The 21836-nt window shown below is 41.8% G+C and overlaps 1 protein-coding gene across 3 annotated transcripts in view; it reads left to right on the top strand.

Annotated features, from left to right (window-relative positions):
• APMAP (adipocyte plasma membrane associated protein) overlaps positions 1 to 17927 on the top strand; it is a 62455-nt gene extending 44528 nt beyond the window's left edge. For 2 of the 3 annotated variants that reach the window (XM_053667218.1, XM_053667216.1), the window contains 5 exons: positions 1340 to 1456; positions 2566 to 2740; positions 3325 to 3459; positions 3915 to 4107; positions 12814 to 17927. In XM_053667218.1, the coding sequence (XP_053523193.1) occupies positions 1340 to 1456; positions 2566 to 2740; positions 3325 to 3459; positions 3915 to 4107; positions 12814 to 13023 (830 nt within the window). In that variant the 3' untranslated portion in view covers positions 13024 to 17927. The remainder of the gene's footprint in view (positions 1 to 1339; positions 1457 to 2565; positions 2741 to 3324; positions 3460 to 3914; positions 4108 to 12813) is intronic. The other variant, XM_053667227.1, reaches the window with a different exon arrangement.
• Positions 17928 to 21836: the final 3909 nt, after the last annotated feature.

Below are 21836 nucleotides of genomic sequence, written 5' to 3'. Positions count from 1 at the left end.
TAGTCCTGACTTCATATTAGTTATCACTTTTTAATAGCTAGAATGTTTTTATAAAAACGATGCATTTTCATTGTGAAATGCAAACAACGCAAAGGTACAAAGAAGAAAGAAAAAATCACTTCTGATTTTTTTCAGATGTAACTGTTATTGACATTTTAATGAATAACTTTTCAGATATCTTTCTGTTCATGGATACTTATAGCCATCCATGGTTATGAGGGATGAAATCATACTTTACATTTGGTTCTTTACCCTGCCTTTTTCCAGTCTATATTTTGGCTCTAAATACCTCTAGTAAGCACTTCCGAGGTAAGTGCCCCTACTTCTGCCATAAGCTCCTCCTCTGTAGTAAGCACTCTAGTAAACACCCTACAGTGGGTATTCTTTAGTAAGTACTTACAGTAAGCACCTCACAATAAGCGCTCCACAGAAAGACAAATACCATATGATCTTGCCTTTAACAGGAAGTTAAACAACAAAACAAACAAGCGAGCAGAAAAAAAAACCAAAAAAACAAAAACACTGAAATAGAGAACAAGGGGATAGTGACCAGAGGGAAGGAAGGGAAGTTAAGGGGAAAAATGGGGAGGGATTTGGAGGAACAAATAGGAAGGACACAGGGACGAGAACTAAGGGGGGTGGAAATGGGAGAGAGGTGGGGAGCAAGGGGCGGGGGAGGCTGGGATGGGAAAAATAGACAAAAAACTGTACTTGAAAAATAACTAAATAAAATTTAAAAAAAAATAAATCTCATACTAACTCCTAACAAAAAAAAATAAAAGAAGAATAAGAAAGAAAAAAAAAAAACAATAAGCGCTCCACAGTGGGCATTGTGCAGTAAGCACCCTGCAGTAAATACGCATTGCCACAGGTTTTAAAAGAGTGTAGGTAGTAGAGCAAGAGAGTTAAACTAAGGAATAAAGTAGTAACTCTCCCTTTATACCAGGTGGAGAGAAAGCCATCATGCTCCTACATAGGGAGGCCATTGGGATCAACCTCCCAACTCCTGAGGTTCTGTGGGTATTCTTGCGTTGAAACCTGGTTCCTAGTGATATACCCGAGTTAACCGTTCAAGTCTCAGGGTGCTGATGTGAACATGATTCTTTGGTACCAGTTGCTGTGCTTATATCCAGATCTGGATTCTCAGGCGGTACCTCTGGACATGCTGGACAGTTGTCCTAAATTCTAGTGCACTAGAATACTGGGGGTGGGTCTGTCCGCAATGTCATGGTCTTTTTTGTTCTCTACAGCACTATGAGTAGTTAGGAAGGGATAGATGAGATGGGGGCACAGACAGAATCAAGACCAGCCACCAAATTATGTCCATTTGTTTCTCTAGAAACCCGAGATGATGAACCTGCCTGTGGGAGACCTCTGGGCATCCGGGCAGGGCCCAATGGGACCCTCTTTGTGGCCGATGCCTATAAGGGACTATTTGAAGTAAATCCCTGGAAACGTATGTGACAATATTTTGTTTCCTTCTGTGATGATATCAAATTTTTAAAACAATATGTACATAAGTGGATTTAATAGTCTACTGGAAACACTAATATTTTCTTACTTATTGATTAGTACTAAAAGCATTACCTTACAAATATCAGCTGATATAAATACCACATAAATTCCCACTCATGTTCATTTAGTTAGTGTCCTAATTTCCTCTGGTGTTTGTGTTTTGGCTACAGGTCTCAATAGGACTTATTTTGAGGGTGTTAGACCTTCTCCTTCCATCTTTATTTTTCTATGTCTTTATGTTTTATCTTGCTGTTTTTCTGCCTGTCAGATTTTCCTTAACCTTACCCTTTGTCTCTGCCTTCATTTTCTTTCTCTAGCTCCTCCTCTCATTCCTCTCCCTTGACTGGTCAGGATGTCATCTTGAGTAGCAGTGTAACATTTGCTGTATGTGCTTTAGCAGGGGATGGTGCTATTATGGAGGGCTTTGAATCACGGGTGGTTCATGGTACCCTGGGTTCAGGCACTACAGACTGACTGCATGGGTCTGCTGTGCCATTGGCTGGCTTTGTGACTATGTAAGTTATTTGTCCTCTTTGTGCTCACTTTCCTCATTTATGAATAGGGGTAGTGTAGTTGCTTGCCATGTGGGATTGTTGTGAGAGTTTAAGTGCTATACATGAAAAGAGCTTAGCACTTAATAAATGTTTTACTCTTTAAAAAATGTACTACCTTTCTTATTTCTTTATTTAAAAGCAAATGAATAGAACATTTTATATTTCTCTCAAACAAATAGAAAATTGGCTTTTACCTAAGACTTTTAATAGATTTTTAGTCAGTCTTGATAAGAAAAAAATTCCTAATCCTTTGAGAAAGGGTTTTTGCTTTAATGTAGTCTAAAAAAAATTCATCTTGTAGTAGATGAAAGGAAGAAAAATAAGAAGGAATAAGTTCTGACATGTGGCATGGAGAAGCTCATTTTAGTTTTTCTTTTTAAGTCAGGCTAATAAAAATTTTGAAATAATTGAGGTACAAGTTCTTAGAATGAAAGCAAGTCTCCTTCTCCCTCCTTTCTTTGCTTTCTTCCTTTCTTTTTCTTCATTGCTACTTCAGGTGAAGTGAAACTGTTGCTGTCCTCTGACACACCCATTGAGGGGCGGAAAATGTCCTTTGTGAATGATCTTACAATAACTCAGAATGGGAGGAAAATTTATTTTACGGATTCCAGCAGCAAGTGGCAAAGACGAGATTATCTACTTCTGGTTATGGAAGGAACAGATGATGGGCGGTGAGTATGTATTCTATATCTTCTGTTCAGTAAGATCATTAGTTGGGCAAGGTGAATTTAGCAGAGGTATAAATTCTGGAAATCTTAGGAGTATTTCTGAGCATGATGTTTCAACATTTCAGATAGGACCCTAATGGCTTCTGGAAATGGGCGATAGATGCAACAAAACCAAGCAAGTTGGTCTTAATTTTCTCTTTGATGAGAAGAAATAAAAATAGGCCAGTCCATGTGCATGTGTGGTCTATGCAGTTTGGGAAAGGCCTAGAAGCAGGTCTAGGTTTTAGGTCACTCTAAAGGAGGACTGGAGCCATGGTGGCCTCCTTGGTGCTGAGGCAGCTCCCAGGTCAATGAGAGACCTGACTGGGGGATGTCTTGAGGAAGATGCCTGGGGTTGCTGTGGGTGGGGAAGGGCCCCCAGAGACAAACCTTGAGCCATATTTGAGCAGGGGACCACCAGTGGTCTTCATTCTAGTGTAAGGTTGAGTTCCCTTTCTCAGGTCCCTGCCCAGAGGGGAGCAAGGCTCCCAGTCAGCAGGAAAGTCATGTACTCTCCCTGTGTGACCCTTTGCTGTTGGCATCCACAGCCTGCTAGAGTATGATACAGAGACCAAGGAAGTAAAGGTTTTACTGGACCAGTTGCGGTTCCCTAATGGAGTGCAGCTTTCTCCTGCAGAGGACTTTATCCTGGTGGCGGAGACGACCATGGCAAGGATAAGAAGGTGTGTGTAGTATCTGCTAGGCTATCATTGATCACCAGAGCTCCTTGTGCCCAGGATGGTCATGGAGGTGTTGACGGACAGAATCTGAGAATCAGCAGGGCACCTTCTCCTTTGTGTAAAAATGATAAATGACAAATAAGTGCATTTTTATCCTCCCATTTCTCAGACTACTTGAGTGTCAGAGTCTGCAGACTTTTAATTTAATTCTGACAGTGCATCCAAGGTTCCTTTCCCTATCAGTGGGTCTTGGCCCACTGGTTTTTCCTGAAACTGTCTAGCTGGACCGAGGGTTCATGAGTACTTCTTTCAGTAGGTATTCTTTGTTTATAATAGACATGTTTATAGTTATTTCCATAAACTTATTGGAACCAAGACTAATTTGGTGCTTGGCTAAAATGTTTTCTTAAATTAGGGAGGCTGCTGCTCATACCTACCTGCTTGGGTGAATTTTTCAGATTCTACGTGTCTGGCCTGATGAAGGGAGGGGCTGACCTGTTCGTAGAGAACCTGCCTGGATTCCCAGACAACATCCGGCCCAGCAGTTCTGGAGGGTACTGGGTCTGCATGGCAACCATTCGCTCCAACCCTGGGTTTTCAATGTTGGATTTCTTATCCAGGAGACCTAGTATTAAAAGAATGATGTTTAAGGTAACTGAAAACTATAATTCCAAAAACCAAAACTATAATTAGAAGATATATCCAATTATGATTTTTTTATTGATACCTCTGAAAATTCTAATTCTGCTTAAATATTTAGTACATTTAGTGACTGATGTGGACCCCGGCACGTGGGGTCTGCGACATTGTAGATGAGACACGAGGCAAATTCACATGGACTACCAAGTCCTGTAGAGGAAAAGGGATGGCATGGCCACTGTCTCAAGAGGAGAGCATCCCAACCCTTGCGTTGACAGGCTTTTATTGCTTTTTTGGGCATATTACATGATGGCCCTCATTTACTATGCACAGGTTCACTTTAGGTGGTTACCTTTTACAGAAAACAAAGGAGAGGATGTTGCTAATTACTTCAAAGAAAAGGATGTTGCAGACCAAGGGCAAAAGTGGTTGAACCAGTTATACTCCATACCGAGGAGGTTTAGCACAGACTATAGGAAGTTATAGTAAGCACTTTCTGCCTCAATTCAGGGTGAGGGAGTTTTAGCAAAAGCAAGTCTCAAAGAGACCTAGGTACAATGCAGGCCTGATTCCCCATGGGAGAACCTATTCATGGGTATGAGTCCTGTGCATCGGACCTTGCTTTTCACTGGGAGCTAGGCCCACGCTATGCCGAATGGTATCCTGTAATGATTTCTTTAATACACCTTTTATTTTTCAGCTTGACATGTAAACTTAACAAGTTTGGAGTCTGATTTTAACAAGACTCCAAACTTAACAAGTTACAAACATGTTTGGAGTCTGATTTTTTTTTAGGTCTGGGTGTTTTTAGCAGCACTCTTACTATCATGACCTTTTGGGGCCTATATCCTGTCAACCTTGCTCTTGCTCTGAGACGGCTTTTTTCAGACCTTCTCCCCTGTCCTCCAAACTCTGCAACCTGGCCCTTCTCCTTCCTGCTAGCAGACAACACTGCTTCTCCTCAAAGGGTTATCAGATGACTCTTCTTGTGGCCATACATGTAAACCCACTCACCTTTGGACCTCGTTCTTCTTGGTCAGGGAGGCTTTGTTCCCTCCTACCTTCTTGGTTGGTCACCCACCTCTATAGGATGTTGCACACCGAATTCTTTTCCATTAAAAAAAAATTATCCACCCTCACCAGTAGCCCTTCAACATAGCCTTTAAGTGACCCTTTCAACATAGCCTTTCAATGTTTGTCATTCTACCCTTTTTTCCAGTGATGTCCATGAAATGCCCCAATGGAACTTAACATGTTTTACCATGGGACCAAGTAATTTGCTGATACTGACAAGTGCTTTCTTAAGAAAGCAATCTTATTTTCTGAAAATCTTCATCATATAGACTGAATAGTATTTGAAATTGCTCTTGAATATTTTAATAGATAATAAAATATTTGTAACTTAAAGTCCTGAAAGGTGCCAGGCTGCTTACTGAGCCCATGTGGTGCCAGGACCTGTGTCTAGGCCCTGGAAAGGGGCTGCATACACTTGTTTAGTCAGGCTGGCCCATGGCTTTCAGTGTTGTTTGAGTTTAATGGGTTATTGTAAAAAATCATAATCTGTTCAGAAACAACACATTCCTCTTCTTTGTCTTGTTGGCTTCAGAGCCAGAATCTGTCCCCATTGGAACTTAGGAGGAGGCAGAATGGTAGAATGGGCAAGAAAAGGGGTTTCGAGGAAGACTACATCAACTGTGGTACCATGGGCAGGTGTCATGGTCTCTCTGCCTCAATTTCTCCATCAGTGAATTGGGAATTCAATAGGTGATGAAAAAATGTAATGAGAATATGTACAATGTGCACTTTGTGGAGTGTAGTAAGTGTTCAGTTCCTGTGCCTGTCATCAGTTTTCCTACAGCAAGGATGTAATCTCTTAGTGGTGGGTGTTTGTTTCTTTCCCTTGATAGAAAGTGTGCTTCTTCCAAGTGGGTATTGATTATGCTATTGCAGTTGTCCCAGCTTTTCCCCTTCCACCCAATACCCCCCACTTCCTCAGGCATTCCTCACTGCATTGTGAATGTCCATATGTCATGTGTATAAGTTCTTTGGCTACTCCATTTTTTATACTGTACTTTACATCCCCATCATTGTTCTGTAACTACCTATTTGTACTTCTTAATTCTCTCAACACTTCACCTATTCCCCCATACTCCCCTTCCACCTGGCAACCATCAAAACACTCTCAGTATCCATGAGTCTGTCTCTTTTTTTCTTGTTTGCTTAGTTTATTTTTTAGATTCAACTGTTGATAGATACATATTTATTGCCATTTTATTGGTCATAGTTTTGATCTTTAATAAGTCCCTTTAACATTTTATGTAAGAATGCTTTGGTGATGATGAACTCCTTTAGTTTTTTCTCATCTGGGAAGCTTTTTGTCTGCCCTTCAATTCTAAATGATATCTTTTCTGGGTGGAGCAATCTTGGCTGCAGGTCCCCACTTTTCATGACTTTGAGTGTTTCTTGCAATCCCTTCTAGCCTGGAAAGTTTGTTTTGAGAATAAGCTGACAGTCTTATGGGAACTACTCTGTAAGTAACTAACTGCTTTTCTCTTGCTGCTTCTAAGTTTCTTTCTTTATCTTTAACCTTTGACATTTTAATTATGATATGTCTTGGAGTGGGGCTTCTTTGCATCCATTTGTTGGGGACTCTGTGCTTCCTACAATTGTATGACTATTTCCTTCACCAAATTAGGGGAGTTTTCTTTCATTATTTTTATCAAATAGATTTCCAGTTTCTTGCTTTCTCTTTTCCTTCTAGCACCCCTATGATGCATGTTGGAACACTTTGAAGTTGTTCCAGCGGCTGCTTACACTATCCTCGTTTTGTTGGATTCTTTGTTCTTCTTGTTGTTCTGGTTGGTTGTTTCTTTCTTACTTATGTTCCAAATCATTGATTTGATTCTTGGCTTCATTAGCGAATCCTTCATTTCTGACGGGATCATTTTTATGGTGTCAAGGTCCTCAGTAAGTTCCTTGAGCATCCTTATAACCAGTGTTTTCAACTCTGCATCTGATAGATTGCTTTTCTCCCCTTTGTTTAGTTCTTTTTCTGGAGTTTTGTTCTGTTCTTTTGTTTGGGCCATGTTTCTTTGTCTCCTAATTTTGGCGGCCTCCCTGTGCTTGTTTCCATGTATTAGGTAGAGCTGCTATGACTTCCTGTCTTTGTAGCATGGCCTGAAGCAGTAGGTGTCCTGGTAGGGTCCAATGGGACAGCATCTCCTGTCACTCAAGCAAGGTCCTCGAGGTGTGCTTTTCATGTGGGCTGATTACACCCTTCTTTTGTAGTTGAGCCTTGATTGCTGTTGGCAGGTCAATGGGAAGGATTTACCCAAGTCAGTCAGCTGCAAGAATCCGCTGTAACCACTGACCACCAACCTCCACCCTTGTGCAGGATCAGCTATGCAGGTTCAGGGTGGTAGTGCTCCATTGTGTTCTATAGTTGTCCACTGGATGTGCAAGCCCTGGGGTTTCACAGGCGGTATGGGCCAAGCTGGCACCCCTCCCACCCTCCGTCTTTTGCTTGGGCCCACCCTACCTGGACTATAAAGCAGTCTGAGATGGCTGGTACTTGTGCTGGGCTTGGAGATTTCCAGTTGAAGCTAATCTGTGAATTTAGGCTGGCTGCTACTAGTGTGGGCCTAGGGCCACTTAGTAAGAGGCATGGAGATCTGGGGGCTCACTGAGGTCAGCTGTTGCTTCTTTGCAATGATTTAGGAAGTTGTGAAGCATGAATCAAGACCAGCCATCCATATGGAAAAGTCTCTGTTTGTTAACAGCTTGGAGTCTCAGGATCTCTAGGGCAGGGCAAACAGTTATAGCCAGATTGATGGAGTCTCAGATATAGCACCTGCATGCTGGCTTGGTGGCTCTATGGAGGGAGGGTTCAGAAAAGGGACAATAGTCTCTTCCTGCCTTTCTTTCTGGGGGAAAGCTGTATCCAAGCTTTCCCTTGATGTCAGGCACCTCAGTTCTTCCCTGTATGCCACTGGTACCTTTTAAGCTGCAACCCTGGTTCTGGAGCTCAGAGGGAGTAAGTCTTAGTAAGTCCATGTGTGGGTTCTTAATTTAAGAGGAACTACTTAGGACTCCAGAACTTTCCCCCAGTGACTCAGTCCCTGTTGGTTTTTGCAGCCAGACATTATGGGGACTTATCTTCCTGGCACTGGAACTCTGGTGTGGGGTTCCTGGTTTGGGGCTAGGACTTCTTGCTCCTGAGATATCCCTCCCAATTTTTTATCCAACACATGTGGATTTGGGACCAGCCTGTTGCATGTGTGTGCCCTATTACCAGTCTGAATGGATGTGGTTTCTTTAATTTCATAGTTGTCAGGCTTCCATTCAACTTGAGTTCTGATGGTTCTGTGTGGTGATTGTTATATAATTTAGTTTTAATTTTAATATGGTTGTACAAGGAGGGTAGCCATGTTTACCTGTGCTGCCATCTTGACTGGAGGCCCCACAGCAGGTATTATTTTCTGGTTAGTTCACTGAGAACAGTGTGTGGCACACAGTAGGCACTGAGAAGTTATTATTGAATACATGAGTGATTAGAGAGCTGAGACCATAAATATGAGGCAGAAATGGAGTGGCAGGATGTGTTTCTGGTGAAATGTGATCAAAATCATCAAGGATTTTTTTGTTTTTAAGTTTTGAGACAATATCAGACTTAGAAAATTAACTAGAAGGGTACAAAAAAGCTTTCACCAACTGTTTGCCAGTAAGTTGACCTGATGCCCCATTCTCCTCAGATATTTCCAGGATCACAGGACTTGTAGGAGGTTAGATTTTATTCAAAATGTAATCAAAGTCACTGAGGGTGTTTTTTTTTAAGTTTTGAGACAATATCTGACTTAGAAAAGTAACAAGAAGGCTACAAAATTTTTTTTCACCAACTGTTTACAAGTAAGTTGTTGACCTGATGCCCCATTATCCTCAGATACATTAGTTTATTTCCTACAACAAGAACATTCTCCCTTATGACCACCTGTCCAAACAGGAAATTTACATGTGATTGTCCAACACATCCAATTCAGGTTGTTCCACTTGCCGCAATGATGTCCTTTAGTTCTTCAGTCCAGGATCAGGTGTGGCCTGTAGTCAATACACCTCTTTATTCTCCTTCATTTTGGAACAGTTCCTTGGTTTTAACCTGTTGGTAGATTACAAGTCAGTTATGTTTCATGGTGCCTTTCCATTTGAGTTGTCAGGTATTTATCATACTTAGATTCAAGTTATGCATCTCTAGCAGGGAGACCACAGAAGTGAAGTTGGGTTTTCAGTATGTTTTGTCAGGAGGGAAGTGATGTAACCTTGTCCCGTGCTGGTAGTGGCAACATTTATCATCTGATTCAATGGCAAATGCCAGGTTTCTCCTGTAAAGTCATTCTTTTTCCATTTGTAATTAGTGGGTACTTTGTGGGGAGGTACTTTATAACTGGGTAAATATCAGTATGATCTCATGGTTGCTTATTATACTTAATGGGTTGTATAATCTGTTACTATTATTTATTTTTTAAGATTTTATTTATTTTTAGAGAGGGGAAGGGAAGGAGAAAGGGAGAGAAACATCGGTGTGTGGTTGCCTCTTGTGTGCCCAATACTGGGGTCTCGCGCACAACCCAGGCATGTGTCCTGACTGGGAATCAAACCCACAGCCCTTTGGTTTGCAGTCTGGTGCTCAATCCACTAAGCCACACCAGCTAGGGTTCATTATTTATTTTGATTGCTCAGTTGTCCAGCTTTGTCCAGTGGGAACCCCTTCAGTGTGGCTTCTTGACCTTGGACATGCAACTACCATTCTTGGAATCATCCATTTGCCCAAGGAATCCTGGTTCTTTTTAGAAGAAATCTAGGCTAAGGGTACACATTGATTTTTGGGCTCATTGCTCCCAGGACCCTTCAGCGAACAAAGCAGAGAATGTATGCATGTGTAGACATATATACACACACACACACACACACACACACACATATACACATACACACACACTATGCACTATATATATAGTGTATGTGTATATATATATATATGTACATATATAGTGTATAAACATGTTTACCAACATTTTCATCTGTTTATTTAAATTGAAAACCATAAGTAATGCTGGTATCTTTATTTTTAGTCCAATACCACAGGACTTATTCTAGTTTTCTCCCTTTCTATATTTGTACTTCCTTTCTCTAATAGCGAGAAACCTGGATCTCATTATCCTTCATACCTACTTGATCAATTCCCCAAATATCACCAATCTGTAGCCATTGTCACATGACCCCTGCTAGGGCTCTAGCACCAACCTTCCTCTTCCTGACCATGAGAGGCAGCCAGGCTTTCTTCTGAAGGGCTCTGATATCTTCATGACTATCTCCCAGATAAACACCTTCATTATCCTGCCTGTACTCTTATAGCCTGTGTCAGGCCACCCCACTACGGGAAAACTGTCTCAGCCTGCTTGAGCTCTGACACCGTACTCTGTGTTACTGCCCTCTCCCTTCCTTTGGCATGGCCACTCCCTTGCCCTATTCAGACTGACTCCCTGGTCTACGTACATCATCCCTGCTCAGACCCACAAGCTGCTACTTTACTGAATTATTTGAGAGGGAGTAATGTACTACAAATAATGTTTTTAAAAGATAACTGAAGGTGCTGTGTGGAGAACAGCCTGTAGTAGGGCTCCGCTGGGTTTGGGAGCCTGTGTGGAGATGGTTAGAGTAGCTAGGAGAGGTAGTGGGGAGAGTTTAGGGAAGGTGTGGTACATGCATAGAAGATGACAAGACACCTTGATGCTGGGCTTGTGGGGTTTGAGAGAGGGATTAAATGTGAGGGCTGACTTTCTGGTGTCAGCAGCTGGTGTCAGGAGCCCCATCTCCTGAGCTGAGGAGTCTGTTGAGTTTGAATAGCTGTTAGAAAGTACAGGTGGAGATTGGTCCTGGGTAGTGAGGAATTTAGCACTGGGCACCAGAAAATAAAGGTAGAAGTTTGAGAACTTTCTAGAAAAGTGACTAGTTAAATTAATGGGAAGGTATGAGATCTCTTTAGGGATAAGATGGAGAGAGTGGAAAGGGGAGGAGTAATGGCTGAAGGGAGGTGGCATTCCATGGGTCCTGGAAAGTTTTATGGAATATTTTGAGCTGTAATGCATCTTTGATTGGTTGCTATAGTACCTTCTAGAACACAGTCTCCTTGTATGTCTGAACATTTCCAGTGACTAGGAAACATTATTCATTGGACATTTGTATTGTGTAGCTGTTTTTCCTTATATTAGAAGGTAGTCCTGGGTGGTGTAGCTCAGTGGATTGAGTGTTGGCCTGCAAACCAAAGGGTCACTGGTTTGATTCCCAGTCAGGGCACATGCCTGGGTTGTGGACCAGGTCCCCAGTAGGGGATACACAAGAGGCAACCGCACATGATGTTTCTTTTCCTCTCTCTTTCTTTCCCTTCCCCTCTCTCTGAAAATAAATAAATAAAAAATTTAAAAGAGAAATAAAAAGTTAAAAAAAAAGAAGGTAGACATCTGCCTGTTAATTTTCATTTGTTCATTGTGTGTAGTGGTGTCCTTCATCATTTCCTATGGGTATCCTTCTGTTCTGCCAGATACTACATGTTACCATCTGTTTTTCTTTGCCTAAAACCCTTCAATAGCCCTGTGGGCCTCTTGGCCCAGCTGAGCCAGGGGCTAGGCTTCTAGAAGGTGCCTACTCAGCATAGAAGTGTTTGATCTCGGCACTGGCTGCAAGGAGAGCCTAGAACCATTGTCATGTTTCATAGGGCAGGGACATGTTCATTTGACCTGCTGAGGTTCTTTTACATGAACCATCATTTGCATGATGCACAGCCAAAATATCTTAAATACGATCAGAGGGCTTGGCATTTATTCTGGTGGGGCTTTGCTGGTTTTAACCTGGCATTTTGGGGTTGATGTCACTCTAGACCTTGGCCTCATGTCATGTCTTCCTTGGATGTGATTTGTGCTTCTCTGTGTTCAACCAGGTCATCCAGAGAGGTACCTATGTGGCAAGTTTGGTGGGTATCACATAAGAACTGTCAGACAGCCTCTGTCGTTGTGCTTGGTTAGCCTTGCCTCTTGTATGTAAGTGACAGGAGGCGCCTTTGCTTGATCTACATAGGAGGTGGGACTTAGACCTGCTGTGGGACAGGCCCTGTGCTAGGAATAGGGAGCTGGTTTATCCCTAGCTCTGCCCTATATGGCTTCCCTTTCACTAGAGGAGCTGAGCCCTTTCCAAATGGTGAGGGGCTGTGGGGTGTTTTAAAAATTAAATTCAGTTGAGTAAATTTTAAAGAGCTTAATGGCTTTATTCAATGATTCATGCACCAGGCAGGATCCAGTCTCAGAGACAGAAAGGAGCTCCAAGGAATTGTACAAAATGAGGGACTTTGACAGGCAGAAGGGAGCAGGAACAAATATGTCATACTAAGTAAAAATCAGGTTGGTAATTGCAAGAGCACTTTCCTTTAGAGGACAGCAGGGGTCTACTAGACAGAGTACCTAACTAGTGCTAATGGGGGATTCTGATTGACTGGCTCAAGATTTCATTTGTGGGAGAGCCTAAACTATAAGTTTACTCTTGGTTTGGAGATGTGGAGCTTACTGTCAGCTATTTCATTATGGGCCTGTTGTCTTGTTTTTAAAAGGTTGGACCTACTTACAGTCTCTTAGTCAGAAGATAAACTCTTTTCCCATTGTGCTTCCCTTCCAGCTGTTTAGTCAGGAGATGGTGATGAAGTTTCTGCCATGGTATAGCCTCGTCCTAGAACTCAGCGACAGTGGGGCCTTCTGGAGAAGCCTGCATGATCCGGATGGGCAAGCGGCCATCTACGTCAGTGAAGTGCATGAACATGATGGGCACCTATACCTGGGCTCCTTCAAGGCCCCCTTTCTTGGCAGACTCAGCCTTCAGTCTGTCTAGCTGTCCTGATTGCTGCCGTGATCATGGCTCTGCCAGGAGTCACCACACTGGGCACCACACCTGATTTAGTACACCATGGCCACAGCCCTTTTCACCTGTGGTACTGGTCCTTGGAAGTGTGGTGTGACCCTGTAGACATATGGGCCCCTGTACGACAGCCCTCACCTGGGCTTGACTTCTCATGTAAAGAGAGGCATAACATCTGCCATTGGAAGATAAGTTCATGTAAAGCTATTTTCTCTTAAAAAATCCTAAGTATAGTAAATTTTCTGGGACTTAAGGGACATCATGTACTTTGAGCAAGCCTTAGGCTTTGGTGGATAGAGCAGTAGATGAGTTGTCTCTGGATCTTGTTTTAGCTACTGACTCTGTCCTGTCAGCCTCAATGTCTTTATTATAAAACAGGGTAATGCCTATCTTACAGGGAGAAGCACAGGAAGGGCAAGGGTTGCTCAGAGCAAAAGTGCATGGAGGCCAATGGGTGGAGCTATGCCAGCACTGATGTTAGCTCTGCATTCTCCAGAGTTGTGTGGGACTTGGGATTTCCTTGATCCCTGGGATTTCCTTTCCATTGCTCCCACCCTCCATCCTACTCTGGCTCCTAACAGGGTTTTTGTTAAAACTCCCGAGTCCCATCAATTATATAAAGGTAAGGAAGGACCTGAGTAAGTGCATAGGAAAAGCATATTGATTTCAACAGCTCCAACAGGACTTACTAGGTTTTTCTCTGAACAACCTACCACCCAAATTGAAAGACCCAGCAGCTGGGTGAATTGAGGGCAGTCCTGTTTACACACGTTGTTCCTCACCTCTAGATCCACAGATGTGAATAGTACACGTGTTAATGTCATATTCACTTGACTGTTACAAGCCTGAAAGTTGCTGTATGTCTACATGCTGGCCGTAATTTTGTTAGGGAGACCCATGAAATGATGATAATTAAACTTTTATGTGAATTAGTCTTTTTTGATGATGTTGCCAAGGAGTTTCCTCTCTACTTTAAATGTAATTATTTTAACAGTGACAGAAATTTGATTCCATCCATTGTTGATATGGGAATTGTTTTGGCTAGGACCTTATTTCAGGGACAGGCAGTTCATCCGATTTGCTTAGGACCTCTCATGAGGTAGCAGCCAGGCTCAGCCTCTTCCATTGCTGCCTCCCAGAATAAATTCATTCTTGAACAAGTTGATATTGTACCGCTTTCTTGTTTTCTAACCTACAAAATAGGTCTGTTTCTATTCTGTCCTGAAAACAGGTTGTGCCTCTAGGATAGTTACATTTTTTTCAAGATTCATTTTTAAAGATTTTATTTATTTATTTTTAGATAGAGGGGAAGGGAGGGAGACGGAAAGAAATGTGGGTGTGAGAGAAAAACCTCATTCAGTTATATCTTGTATGTGCCCCAACCAGGGGCCAACCCGCAACCTAGGCATGTGCCCTAGACTGGGAATCGAACCAGCAGCCTTTTGCTCTGCAGAATGATGCCCAGTCCACTGATCTATACCAGTCAGGGCTCACTGGGATAGTTTATAAAGAATTTGACAAAAACAATATTTTACTTTGTTTTTTAAACTTTATTGTTCAAGTAGAGCTATCTGCATTTCCCCCCCACTATTCTCCACCCATATCTATTGATATGATCATGTGATTTTTGTCTTTCCTTTTGTTCATGTGATGTATTTCATTTATTGATTTGCAAATATTGTACCATCCTTGCATCCCTGGGATGCATCCCACTTGGTCATGGTGTATGATCTTTTTAATATATATATATTTTTAATTTTTATTATATTGATTATGCCATTACAGTTTTTCTATTCCCCCCTCCCCCCTCTACCCTGCACCCCCCACAATTTCCCCCCTTTAGTTCATGTCCATGTATCTCAAGTTCTTTAGATTCTATATTTCCCATACTATTCTTGCCCTCTCCCTATCTATTTTCTACCTACCATGTATGCTACTTATTTTCTGTACCTTCTCCTTCTCCCACTCCCCTGTTGCTAACCTTCCATGAGATCTTCATTTCTATGTTTCCACTCCTGATCTAGCTCTCCTTTTAGTTTGCTTTTGTTTTAGATGTGGTCGTTAATAACTGTGAGTTTGCTGTCCTTTCACTGTTCATCTTTTTTAACTTCTTTTTCTTAGGTAAGTCCCTTTAACATTTCATATAATAAGGGCTTGGTGATGATGAACTCCTTGAATTTGATCTTATCTGAGAAGCACTTTATCTTTCCTTCCATTCTAAATGAAAGTTTTGCTGGATAGAGCAATCTTGGTTGTAGGTCTTTGGATTTCATGACTTGGAATATCTCTTTCCAGCCCCTTCTTGCCTGTAAGGTCTTTTTTGAGAAATCTGCTGACAGTCGGATGGGAACTCCTTTGTAGGTGACTGTCCCCTTATCTCTTGCTGCTTCTAGGATTCTCTCCTTCATTTGAATCTTGGCTAATGTAATGATGATGTGCCTTGGTGTGTTTCTTCTTGGGTGCAACTTCTTTGGGACTCTCTGAGCTTCCTGGATTTCCTGGAAGTCTATTTCCTTTGCCACATTGGGGAAATTCTCTTTTATTATTTGTTCAAATAAGTTTTCCACTGGTGGCTGTTCCTTTACCCTTTCTGGTACCCCTATAATTTGGATGTTGGAGCATTTGATGATGTCCTGGAGGTTCCTAAGTCTCTCCTCATTTTTTTGAATTTTTGTTTCTCCATATTTTCCTGTTCGGTCATTTTTTCCTTCCTTCTGGTTCACTCCCTTGATTTGAGACCCAGTTTCCTTTTTATCACTATTGGTTTCCTATGCAGTTCCCTTCATTTCAATTAGTTTAGCCTTCATATGTTCCTCTAATTTGTGACTAAAATCAACCAGTTCTGTGAGCATCCTGATGACCAGTGTTTTGAACTGTGCATCTGAAAGTTTGGCTATTTCTTCATCACTTAGAGTTATGGGCTCTGGAGCTTTGAGATGATCTTGAGTCATTTTTGGTCTGTTCGAGCCCGTTAAGTATGAGGAGTGGAGCCTTAGGGGTGGGGTGGGGGCACCAGGGCGAGGTCGCTGGGTTGTGACGCTATATGTGGGGGCAGAGTGAGAGCGGGGAAATGGCGGTCCTCTCTGCTGCTGCCTGCCGCTGGGTCACGCTGGGGCCCGCTTGGTCCTATCTCACTGCACACTCCCTCGCTGGTCTATCTGCGAAGTATTGCGGCACCATAGTCAATGCACCGCCCTGCATCCTGGCCAGATCTGTGGGTTGCTCACTGGGTCGGCCCTTTGCAACCCCACACCTGGGATCGACACCTGAGACCATCTGACCCAGTTTTCTTGTGCAACTCCGCTCCGCCAGCTGCTGGTTTCGCCCCTCTTACCAGTCAGGCTGAAGCATTCATTGTTATCAGACTTCCGAAAAGTTCAATTTTCTGTGTTCTGGCTGTGTTTTCAGTTACTAATGTTTTGTTGTCTCTAAACTTGGTTGTGTGAGAAAGCACGGCATCTCCACCTATGCCTCCTCCATCTTGGCGGAAGTCCAATCTTTTTAATATATTGCTGCATGAAGTTTGCCAGTATTTTGTTGAAGATTTTAGCATCTATGCTCATGAGTTATATTGGCCTAAGTTTTCTTTCTTTCTTGTGTCTTTATCTGGTTTTGGGATTAGAATGATGCTGGTTTCATAAAAAGAGCTTGGGAGTCTTCCACCTCGAATTTTGTGGAATAATTTGTGAAGGATAGGAGTTAGCTCTTCCTTAAATGCTTTGTAAAATTCTGTGGAACCATGTGGTCCAGGGCTTTTGGGTGTTGGGAGGTTTTCGATTACTGCTTCAATTTTGTCACCTGTTAATTGGTCTCTTCAGGCTTTCTGCTTCTTTTTTGCTGAGTTTTGGAAAATTATATTTTTCTAGAAATTTGTCCAATTCATCTAGGTTTTCAAATTTCTTGGCATACAGTTCTTAGTAGTAATTCTTACAATCTTGTGTATTTCTGTGGTGTCAGTTGTAATATCTCCTCTTTCATTTCTGATTGTGTTTATTTGGATCCTCTCTTTTCTTTGTGAGCCTACTTAATGGCTTGTTGATTTTGTTTATCTTTTCAAAAAACCAACTCCTGGATTCATTGATCCTTACAATTTTGCTTTTAGTTTCTATGTAATTTAATTCCGCTCTGATCTTAGTTATTTCCTTCCTTCTACTTGTTCTGGGCTGTCTTTGTTGTTGTTCCTCGAGTTTTTGTAGGTGTGGGGTTAGGTTGTTTGTTTGAAATGTTTCTATCTTTTTTAGATAGGCCTGTATTGCTATGAACTTCCCTCTCAGGACTGCCTTGGGTGTGTCCCATAAGTTTTGGGTTGTTGTGAGTTCATTTTCATTTGTTTCCAGAAACTTTTTTATTTCTTCCTTAATTTCATCTTGACCCATTTGTTGTTTAATACCATGCCATTCAATCTCCATGATTTTGGGTGTTTCAGGTTTTTTCATTTGGTGTTGGTTTCCAATTTCAGTCCCTTGTGGTCAGAGAAAATGCTTAGTATGATTTCAATTTTCTTGAATTTGTTGAGGCTCTTTTTGCGTCCTGTCACGTGGTCTGTCTTTGAAAATGTTCCATGTGCATTTGAAAAGAATGTGTATTTAACTTTTTGGGGGATGAAGGGCTCTCTCTCTATATATATCAGTTATGTCCATTTGATTAGGACATTGTTCAGTGTTGCAATATCTTTGTTGATATTTTGTTTGGAAGTTTTATTTATTTTTTACAGTGGAGTGTTAAAATCCCCTAGTATAATTGTGTTGCTGTCAATATCTTTCTTGAAGTCCTCCAAGATTTTCTTTATATATTTGGATGCTCTTTTGTTGGATGAATGTACATTCACAATGTGTATGTCTTCTTGATGGATTCTTCAATTAAAATTTTTTAAAATAGGTAATGATTCTAAAATTCAAAGAGTATTGAGAACTGTGGCAAAATTTGAACCTTTGTGTCTTGTCCCACTATCTTGCTTTCAGCCCCTGCTTTTTTTTTTTAATCTGCAGCCCCTGGCCCTGAACCCCTTGTGCTGGTCAGCCCCATTTTGGGAGAAGGTAGCCTGGAAGCTAGTTGTGAGCTCATCTTGTGTCGCCTTAGTCAGGCTGGCTTTATGTTTAGCAATAGTGAAATAGTCTAGTTGATGCATCCCATATTGTCTCAGATAAATCACCTCGTATTATTTATGTAACTTTATAGGAAAGAAAATAGGGTAATGATTATTAAATATTTTAATAGGTAATGTTTCCCATATATTACACATATAAGAATACTAGGATAAAAACCCCATGATTCTGCCGAAAAAAATCAATTTAAATGTGCTGGTCCTAAATAAGTCAACTCCTTGACCGAGAAGGTAGGGCTTTGCGTTTAGTGCTGAAGTTTTATCATTACAAAGAAGCTGACAAGTTGCTTTTATCAGTTTTCAGCAGAGAAGTCTTTATTTGACTCAGATGTTCATTTTCTATCCCAAAGTATCATTTTCTGCATTTTGTTTGTTAGTTTTCCATGGTCACATGTAAAATACAGCCTTACTAGGTTTAAATATATGGTAGGCTTTTATGGTAAATATAAAATAGATTTGCTGTAATGTGAATTACTAACATGGTTTTAAAATTAACTCAAGTTGTTTGTTTACTCTGGGTTTCTTTATTATCTGTTATAAAAACTCCATGAAGATTCAGTTATTGCTTGCCCTGGCTGGTGTGGGTTAGTGGATTGAGCCCTGGGCTGTGAACGAAAGGGTCACTGGCTTGATTTCCAGTAAGAGTACATGCCTGGGTTGCAGGCCAGACCCCCACTATGGGGTGCTCAAGAGGCAACCACACATTGATGTTTCTCTCCCTCTCTTTCTCCCTTCCTTTTCTTCTCTAAAAATAAATAAAATCTTTAGAAAAATTATTCATTTATTGCTTTTTATGGGATAGAGGTCCCACTTTGATATTTTTATCATCAGTATACACTTGCAGAATGGTCTACAGTTTTGAAAGTGTTTTCATATACTCTGACGTTTTAATGATGCAAAGAGATAGAGAATGAGGTAGGGTGGTGTTCTAGGATGCCCAACTCTGGTGTGCCCTGGGCATCATTGTGGTTTAAAGTTTCACAGGTGGTCTCCATAGGTAGTGGTGAGGCATTCCTTGCTGTCTGGGCCCATCTGCAACCTTAAGAGGGCCTCAGCTGTATGAATGTCTGCAGCCAAGGGCAGGAGAGAGTCTCCATGCAATCAGTAAGGAGGTGTGGAGGCTCACAGCTTAAAACAGTTAGAACAGGACTATCTGTTAGAATTTTGATGGTTTTGTTGGTTTGTTCAAGTTTGAGAAAGTGTTCCTTCTTTTTGGTCACAGTTATGTTCTTAGAATCATGGATATATTACATTTTCTTCATGGCAATAACATTAGATGATGGCATAGCTTTCCCTCTGAGTCAGAGTAAAGCTGATGAGTTAAAAAAAAAACAGGTAGAATTTGGTTGGCAGTGCAGGACTTGAGTTCATCACTTGTTGACATCTAACACCTGCAGTAAGGTATCCTGTCTCCTCATGGGTGTTTGGTTTCATCTGTTGGAACACACTGCAGGGCTCTGGCAGTTCCTTCTCAGGTGGAGCTTTGGTGTGCTGAGTCTAGAGAAAACAATTTCTTATAGCAATCAGAGTTATGATGATGAAAAAAGTGGTTGATCTGAGACAGTTACTACATACATTGCCTGTGGGGCTTGCTCCACAGAAAGTTGGAGTAAAATATCTACAATGGTTTGGTTGGTGTACATATCTCTGCAGCAGTCAAAGGTATGCCAGCTGCTGGCTTCTGGATTTTAGGGTAGCTTCATACTGGCTCACCACCCAGCCCCTTTCCTTCTGGTGTTACCATGGCAGGTTTAAGAGTTGTTTGAAGACAAGCATTTACTTCTGTGAGGTACATACACTACATAAAACAGATTGGGATTGGGGATGATAGAACTATGGAAGCATTATAAAATAGAGCCTTTTCTACCTGGAATTCAGGCCCTGAGGCCCTCATGGAGGGAAGGTTTGCAGAAGCCTGAGGTTGGGGGCAACCAGTCAACTAGCTTCTTTGGTGGCTGATTTGCCATAGTTCTAAGACTTCTCTTTGTTAACTGTATAGGAGGCAGTAAATACCTGGCCCCAAGTGATGTTTTTAAAATTGTGGGTATAGGTTAGAGTTCAGACCTGAGAGTTTTGAGATCGGGATTTGAAGTTTCCTCCTCCCTTCTCCTGGCTGGACAGAGGACATGCAGGACTGGGTGGGAGGGGGTTCATATGCGGCCCCAAGCAGGTGTTCTATGAGGCTGTTCTCTCCCATAGCTGCATGTGTGTGGGAGACACCATCCCATGATGTCCTTCGGAGTCTCAGATGGAATGAGACTACCAAAATATGATCTGCTTGGGGAGAAAAGGCTGGTTAATCTCTCAGTGGAGAAGAGCCCCAATGTCTCTTCTCTTGAGGCATTTATTGGGATTGGTATGTGCAGGGGTATACAATATGCATGCAAAACTCATCAATCAATGCCCAAAGGCTGTAGTTAATAGAAAACAGATATTCCCTATAGATAACAATTGAGGAAACACAGAGATCTTCCTCAGGTCAGAGTCTGCTAGACAGAAAGACACCAGATGGCCACAAAGTTGGGAGGGCAAGACCATCCTCTGTTTTGAACCTAAATATCTGGTATACATTAACCCAGAGACATTCTTAGCAGGAAATAATTTTTCCTCTCTTCAGAGGAAATAATGCATTCTTTAGGCCTGATTACCTATGGGAACTTCTGTGCCCATATTGGGTCTTGTCTGCCTCTTGTGTTTCCTGGTTTTCCAGGGAGACTTACTGGCCCCTTTCAGGGCCTGTTTTTCACAGGGCTGCAGTCCCCAATACCAGGCCAGGTGGTTCTCCACAGATATACATTTTCATTTCTGACATTGCATGTAAAGCCAGTGGAGGTGGGAGCTATCTGGAGGTCTAAGTAATTTTTAGGATAGACTTGGCCTTGATGAACTCTGGCCTGTATTTAAATGTAAATGAAAACTGACTAGGAGCTCAGAAACTGGGATCCTCTCTTCATTTGCTGCTGTATCTTGCATAAATTATGAAAGACCCCTTGAACCGTGTCCTGAAGCCTGTCTTGCTTACACTCCTGGTGTTGGTGTTCCTGCTGTCTTATTAATGTGTCAACAGCTCAGTGAACTCATTAATCTTTATGAAAGGGTTGCCTTCAGATGCCTTCAGAATTGTAAGATAAATTAAATGTCCTGTGGCATAGTTGCCACCACTGTCCTTGAATTAAATGACCAGAAGGAGGTAAGTCAAAACACCAAAAATATGTGGGGATTTGGAGTTATAGTTTTACTGTCATCACTGAAGGAAGCTGAGGGTCATTCATTTTAGTTATTGACATTGATCAAGTTTATGACAGTGTGCTAAATTGCCATACAAATTTAATGCAAATTTTATCTTTCCTGTGAATTATTAGGTCCATATTTTCTAAAGTCAAACAATATATTTTGTACTAATCCATAGTTGGCAGAGGGTCTGGAGAGGAAGAATTCCAAAGTGAGGTGCCCCTGCATTTGCATCAGGCTTACTGGTGCAACTCCTGGGCTCTGCTGTATGGTCTAGCCTTAACACAGCTTCCAGTGCAAGCACAAGGCCAGTCTTTTACAAAGATGTTGGGTGTTCTCCTTCCCCTTTGCCCCAAGTGCAGTATGTCTACCCTTGACCTTGTCTTCCCTCTCCTGGGTGGGTATGTATGGAGTATGCTCCTCTTGGATGGGGCTGTATGTGGAGTATGGT

Source organism: Artibeus jamaicensis, unplaced genomic scaffold, assembly GCF_021234435.1.
Source record: "Artibeus jamaicensis isolate MK-2021 breed Jamaican fruit bat unplaced genomic scaffold, CSHL_Jam_final contig_135, whole genome shotgun sequence".
NCBI classification, from domain to species: domain Eukaryota; kingdom Metazoa; phylum Chordata; class Mammalia; order Chiroptera; family Phyllostomidae; genus Artibeus; species Artibeus jamaicensis.
Note: the sequence above shows the minus strand (reverse complement) of the source record. Positions and strands in the feature narration are given on the sequence as shown.